This window comes from Rhagoletis pomonella, unplaced genomic scaffold (assembly GCF_013731165.1).
Source record: "Rhagoletis pomonella isolate Grant_MI unplaced genomic scaffold, Rhpom_1.0 Rhpom_scaffold_00002, whole genome shotgun sequence".
Lineage (NCBI taxonomy): Eukaryota > Metazoa > Arthropoda > Insecta > Diptera > Tephritidae > Rhagoletis > Rhagoletis pomonella.
In genome coordinates this window covers 53,871,362-53,878,980 of record NW_023458556.1, presented here as the reverse complement: position 1 = coordinate 53,878,980, position 7,619 = coordinate 53,871,362, and the positions used below count along the sequence as shown (strand labels likewise).

Here is a 7,619-nt window from a genome sequence, read left to right as displayed (position 1 = left end):
CATTATCTTTCGAAAGCGCCAAAAATACCGCCCTGCTCACGTCACTGTTCCTGCTCTACACCCTTTCAAAGTTTGAAAGTGTGGCAAGTTCACTTCCGCTTCCGTTTTGCAAATTTGCAACTCAACAGGTTTCCTTAACATACATTTTCTCACGTTTTGATAGCTGTGGCCACATACTTCAATGCACATACATATGTATATACAAACACACACACACACCCACATGCCTTGTCGCCATTCGCATATGTTATTTACATACATACATACATATAAATGTATGCAAAATACAACCCTCACTTGTTATGCAAATGAAGTACGGAAATTCGCCTCATTTGCCAAATTGAAGTTCAAAGTTTATTCACGCCAATCGTTTAGCTCACACAAACCTATATTACATATACAGATATCTGTATGTATGTATGTGTCTTCTAATAGAAAAATGAATAATAAAAAATTGCAGCTAATTGTGTGAAATTTCTAAGCAAAGTGAACCTTGTAAATGTCTGTATTTTAGCCAAATTAAATAAAGAGTTTCGTAAAATTCTACGCAAAAATGCACATTTCAAGTGAAGTGAGTTCAACAACAAATCATCAACAGCCACTACCCGCCAATGGTGTTGCACCAACGACGAAACGCAATACTAGTGCAAATAATACAAACAACAATAACAACAATAATAATAGTGTTAATAATAATAATAATGCGAATAGTAATAATAAAAAAACTGTGGACACTAGTCCATATCTAACACCTGAAAACCTGATCGAACGAACTGTTGATGTTTTGTTGGCCGAACATCCAGGGGAGTTGGTGAAGACCGGCTCTCCACATGTGGTGAGTATTGATGCAGCAAGATGATAATGAATTAAACTGGATTAATTAGGGAGTACATATTTTTAGGAGGGAAATCAGTGAACACAGCTTAGATTTCGGAATGTGCAGGTATAACTGAAGTTTATTTGTCAAAATTTCTTTAAATGGATACATACATGTATGTACCATAAAAATCAAATTTCAGGATTTGTTTTATGACAAACCAATAACCCACGCGCATTTCAATGCCTCGTCTACTCACATACACGGTTGCTACTTACTTTCTTCTTTGTATACCAAAAACTGTACCAAAAATAAAAAAAAATTACCCAAATATGTTTTAGGCACGATTGAGAGAATACAAAGGTTGCGCCGATCTCGGACCGCTATTCCTCTCTTAACGAATTTGACAGAATCGTTGTTTGCATGACGTCACACTGGTGCAACTTGTTTACATTTTTCCTTGCAAAATTTTTTCTTCTTCTTCCATTCTTGCTCACGTTTTGGCATTTCTCTCTCGCAATTGCACCAGTGTGACGTCACACAAAAGTTATTCTCAAAAATCCTCTCTGATCGGCGCAATCTTGTATTCTATCATTCTTGTGTTTTAGGTATGGATTTAACTACGAAAATATTTTACAAATACACATTTTTCGAGAGTCCTTCAAATTGTTTAATAATGCAGGAATTAGGGATGTGCCGGTTAGAAATTTTTCTGGATAGCCGGATTCCGGATACCATGTAAAAATAAGAGCCGGATTCGGATATCCGATCGAATATCCGGTAGACTGCTGCTGTTAATAATTTTCACAATATTGTTATATCATGTTGCCTTGATTAGCGACCTACTTTTGACTAGATTATCGAGCTAAACTATCCTATACGTAATTGAGAATACAAAATTTCTCCCCCGAAATCCAAGTTATATGTAAAATAATTCAGTATTAAAAAGATAACATTTTCGGCTGCAACCCTGATTTATCGATTAAAAAAGCCTGTGGTTATTAAAAAATGTTATGAAAATTGAATTATTTGAATGCTTACATATCGTATGCTTCGCGCTTCCACTCCGCAACGCCTGGGTTCAAGCTCTGGTCAAAGCAGCATCGCAAAAAATATAGAAAAAAGGTTTTTTCTTAACAGCGGTCGTCCCTCGGCAGGCAATGGCAAACCTCCGAATGTATTTCTGCCATGAAAAACAGCTTCTCATTAAAATACAATCGCCGTTCGGAGTCGGCGTAAAACTGTAGGTCCCTTCGCTTTGTGTGACAACATCAAGGCGCACGCCGCAAATCTGAGGAGAAGCTCGGCCAAACACTAACATATGTGTAAGCGCCAATCTATTATATATTACATATCGTACCGTTTCTCTATCGTCCCGTAATGCATCACTGTCGCAATAACTTGCATGGAGCGAGCTCACCAGGATATTTTGGAAAAGCTTTGAAGAAATCGCCAACGATTCTGATGCTGATTCCAGTTCTGGTAGTGATGTGGATAGCCGTACGATGGGTATGGGTAGAAATGGAGAAATACTTACAACTGCCACTTATACCCAGACAAGAAAATCCTTTTTTTTGGAAGAATTTCCGAATTTATTTACAGAGGCCTTGAAGTAACTCTGGACAACTTCCTCAGAAAACTCAGAAAGAGTGTTTAGTGCATCGGGTAGCATTTATGATGAAAATTAGAGTCCGACCGATTGCTCGGCTTCGGTTTGCCGGCAAAAAAATACCGAAGTTTTTGCTATCTAGATTTATTTTTTGAACATGTGCTATAATTAAAAGGTATACATTTATTTTAAATAATCTTTTTACAAAAATGTGGTATTGCAACTTTTTCTTAAAATCAGCTGTCATCTGAAAGCTCCGGAATTTAAAATTGTGATTAAGGAGTGTACGTATATATAAAAGACTTCTTAGAGGTGCTGATTTTTTTCAAGTATGTGAGGATGTTAGCAAGGCGGTGTTACAGAATAGTTAATTGAAAATTAATAGATAAATTATAAATTAGTGTCTAGTTTTGGGTGCATTCCAAAAAAAGAAAGAAGAAAAAGTATAATTTGCGCAACCTACTTGACAACTAGCATCTAATCGTCGTTGCATAAATTTGGCATTATACTGAGGTTTTTAAATAAAAGAGACTGATGCTTTGTATTTTGACGTTTTGGAATGTAGCTTTTTTAAACTTAACCCCTAACTTTTAAACTTAACCCTTACTGCGTTTAACTTTAAGAAAGCAACGTTCAGGGATCCAATTGGTGATTTTTTGAAAACTATTCTTTTGTGTGAAAATAATTTTCTAAAATTCTCTCTACCACCAATTCAAGTCATATTGACCACCTCAAATTGAGGTTAATAGAAAATAGAAAATTTCCTTGTTTGCAAAAAATTATTTAATTTTCTCATAATTTTCACAGGTATGCACAACGCTACCCACTCATTGGCGTTCGAATAAAACGCTACCAATTGCCTTTAAAGTACTCGCGCTGGGCGAGGTCATGGATGGTACGATTGTGACAATACGTGCGGGGAACGATGAGAACTTCTGTGCGGAGCTGCGGAATTGTACGGCCGTAATGAAAAATCAAGTGGCTAAATTCAATGATTTGCGCTTCGTTGGACGCAGCGGACGTGGTAAGTTGCGGAGTGGGGAATTATTTGTGAACATTATTGGAAATAAATTTTTTATTTTATTTTTTTTCAATTGTTTGAGTGTGAGCAACTCAATATGTATATTATTTATATACAGTGCCCGTTTGAAGTATGAAAATAAAAGTGCTGAGTGTGGCGACTTGTTTTGGAAATTGGTCAATTCACGGAAAAAAGTTGATATTTGTGAAGTACTTATCATCCTTATAGTGGAATACAAATGCATATGTATTTTGAAAATACTGTCCGTGCAAGTTATTGAGAGTTGTATTTTAAAGTATGAAAAATTAGAAAAAATAATTTCTTTCTAGCTACAAAAGATGGTGGTATGAAATAATTATACTTCATCACACAAAGAAAACAATTTGTCGTTATTATAAATAATAGGTTTTGAATATATGTATATATTTTTTTGTTGACAATATTTTTTTTTGTTCTTCACGCTACTATGAAAGGAAATTATGGAGAAATATTATGGAGAAATACGCTGTAGGGAATATCTCAAGTTTTGAAATGACACAAAAAATAAACGCCGATACGCGTGAACTTAATTATTGGTCGTAGATTATGGATCTATAAACAGTTTTTCCAGATCAGGTAATTTTCCCAAGATATTTTCATTTGTATGAAAAAAATTCAAACTTTAACAAGGAAAAAAACAAAAAAAAAATAATACATTTTGTGTAATTTTTTTCCATTTGTATTAAAGCGTGTTCTTTTTCCAAAAAAACAACCTACAAACGATGAAAACCGATGGATAAATAAACTACTTTTGAATGGTCAAATGAAAATGTGCAATAATTTAGTATGAAAATATGAATGAAAATAATGTTACTCATACGCCACAACGTTCATGGCCTTACCTCACATACTCCTACATGGCGTATGAGTAACATTTGACATGTAAATTAACTTTTAACAATGCGAATTTCGAGTTGTAAGCTAACAATTTTTGTTGTTTGCAGTAACGATTGTGCGATTCACTAACTGTGCTGCCGCTGATATGAGCACAAAGTTCACAAGCATTTTATATGGAAGAAAATGCGCAACAGCCCGCACTTTATTATACTAAAATAAAATGGGCTACAAAACTGCAAAGCCGAAAATTTTATAAATATTCTGAATAAAGGGTATGAGTTAAAAGTTTATTTTTGTGAACTTTGTGCAAGCTTTGAAATTTTTATTTATGTGGTTTCTATATTATAAATGAAAATTATTAAAGACACATAAATACACCTAAGTAGCAAACAATATAATTTTGAATTTCGCCGCTTTATTTTACTGAAAGCTATAAATAAAATGTTTACGAAAAACATTTAACATGAAAAACATTGTTAATATTTTAAAACAAATCACTGTATGCACATTTTGTTAATATCGCCACCCTTAGAACATCTTTGGATGTTCTATGTTATACCAAAACCCAGAACACGGAAACCACATATTTTACAGTTTCTATTGCATAAATGTAGAGTTAGGTGTGGTAAAAAAAACTTTCAAACATGATTTCCAAAAATTTTCATTTCTACACATTCATGTGTCTGGCATACGGGCGACGATAAATAATTTTTATTTGCATTTATTTTTCAAGACTGATTTTATTATGCTTCTGTCATTATGATTCATAAAGAAATATGTATTTAAATATGCACATGCGTATATATATGATATTTACATTTTTAATAAACGATGCACTCGTACTAAATTGAGAACTTTAATTATTCAATTCCTTTAAAATCAAGGCATACTCTGTACCTGTAAAATTATAAAAATTAGAAAAATAGTTTTTTTATATTCTAAGATCTCGAAATAGTTTCCAGATTGAGTCTCTGTGTCTCTATCTACGTGTATATTTTTCTCTATAATTCCATTTATTTTAATCTTTCTTCCTCTATCTTCATCTTTACTTTTATCGGCATCCTCATCCTCATCTTTTTCTTTATATGTACCTATGTTTTTACTTTTATGTTTATAATTTTCTTCATCTGCATATTCCCCTTCACCTTTGCCCTTATTTAAGTAAAGTGTTTAAATTTACCTTGATCTTCATTTTTGCCTTTATTTTTACGCATTTTTGTTTTTGTTTTTATTTTCACCTTTGCCTTTATACCTTTCTTTATCTATGTACGTACTTACCTTTACTTTCATTCTTGTATTGATCTGTTTTCTTAGTGTTATTTTTTAACCATTTATTAGCAAGTTTTTGTTAAATTAATACCATTTGCATATACTCCATAAGCACTTGTTTCAGCCCCAACCATTTCCGTGTGCAGCTTCCGTGTGCAATTTCCGTTGAATTCGCTAAAGAAGTTTCACTTCAAAGAAACTCAATCCTGCTAAGGGCTTATGTCTCTAATCCTTGTGTAATCCTAACCTAACCTAAAGTAAGATGTAAGTATTAGACAAAGATTAGAGACATGATCCCCTTAACGGGATTAAGGGTTTTTTGTTTTGAGTTATATCGTTATTGCACAGGACTATCGATATGTACACATACAATGCAATAGTGTACCTAATATATAGTCAAATTGTTTTGGTCTTCTTTTGATGTGATATGGAATAATTAGATACAAATTGCAGCGAATTTTGTGGGGAAACAGTTTTAAAAGCGTAGGCAAAAGTGGGGATTTTATTTTTGTTGAATTGGGTTTTCCAAAAAAGTATGTACCCCCATTGGGCTGCATATGAACTACGCATACGCTGCTGTCTGTGTAGTAGTGACATTACAAATTCATTTGGCAAGAATTTTAGTGACGCACTTTCTAATCTCAATATTATTAATGGAATATACAATCTAAAATATTCCACGCTACCTGGTGTAGATGGTGTCTCAGTTGCACCTTGGCATATTTTGCTGATGATTGGCAATAGCCGCCAGTCACTCCCATCTTCAAAACTTGTAACTAAAACGATGTTAGTAATTATAGGCCTATCTCAAAGTGGCCAACTGTTTTGAAGGTTTTCGAAAGCATTATAAAAGAAAAACTAAACATTCGATCTGTTCGAATCAACATGGATTTGTCTAGTACAGATCCACTATAAGAAACCTCACAGTCTTTACTGATGATTGCTTTGCCGCGTTTCAGAATGGATACCAGGTCGACTTCTCTAAAGAGTTCGACATGGTCTCTAGTTGCGAAATTAGCGCATCTAGGATTTTATTCTGTGATATTACAGTGCATTAAATCGTATTTAGTAGAGTTGAAAATGCCCGTTGTCTGGATGGGGTTTACTCCAAGGGAGAATTTTAGTTCCTCTATTTTTCATTTTATATATAAAAGACATCAAATCATGCTATTCATCTGTTAATTTGCTTCCAAAAAAAAATTTCGGTTTGTATGGAAGGTGCCACGCCTCTTTTTCCAATAAACGCCAAATATACTTTACTTTATTTGAACTGACTTCGATTTCTCTTTGGCAAGGACTACAATTTGTAATATCATTAATGCTTATCTCTGTAATACATAATCCTTAACTCTATGGTTTATCAATTATAAAAAATTTTTAAATTTCAATCTTAGACAAAAAACTTATGTAAATAAATAAATAAATATTGCTATATTATTTTTAGTCACTGTACAAATAGGGGCTGCATTTATTTTTAAGACTTGATCAGCAAAATTTCTTGGCTATTGTCAGCCCATTTACTGCTTCTTGCCAATTCATCACGAGCTGCTGCTCAACTTGACAGCGAGGCTGCCTAGTTGCGTAAATTGATTTTTTTTTCGTACAATTTCTTTCAAACTCCAAAACTCAAATGGAGAGTGACGAAAAAATGACGATTGAAGTTAAGCATACTGTCCAAAAACTAAACCAAAAAAAAAAAGAACAAGACAAACCGAACCGTCTTATTGATTAGGAGTGAGAATGGTGGAGTGTACAAAGTGAAAGCAAAGAAAATCACTAAACAGAAAATTAAATCACCGTAACTGTTTATTTTGAGCTCCACAAAGTACCTGCACGCAACACAAAAAAAAAAGTACTGGCTTGGGTTTCTTTTCAGAGCTCTGATTTTTTCTTAGCGAAATGCTGAAGTTTCTTTTTAATTTTGGGGTAGCGAACGCCGTCTCTTTGGCCGTTAAGCGAATGGTCAGGGTTGAATGCTAGAAAGTAGATTATTTGTGTGGCGTTTGACAATTTGCTCATTAAGCAAT

At 33.7% G+C, this 7,619-nt stretch overlaps 1 protein-coding gene across 1 annotated transcript in view; it reads left to right on the top strand.

Annotated features, from left to right (window-relative positions):
* The first annotated feature begins 553 nt into the window (after nt 1-553).
* LOC118753754 (segmentation protein Runt-like) overlaps nt 554-7,619 on the top strand; it is a 53,560-nt gene continuing 46,494 nt past the window's right edge. Inside the window, exons 1-2 of the mRNA XM_036488636.1 lie at nt 554-835; nt 3,234-3,450. Coding sequence (XP_036344529.1) covers nt 554-835; nt 3,234-3,450 — 499 coding nt within the window. The remainder of the gene's footprint in view (nt 836-3,233; nt 3,451-7,619) is intronic.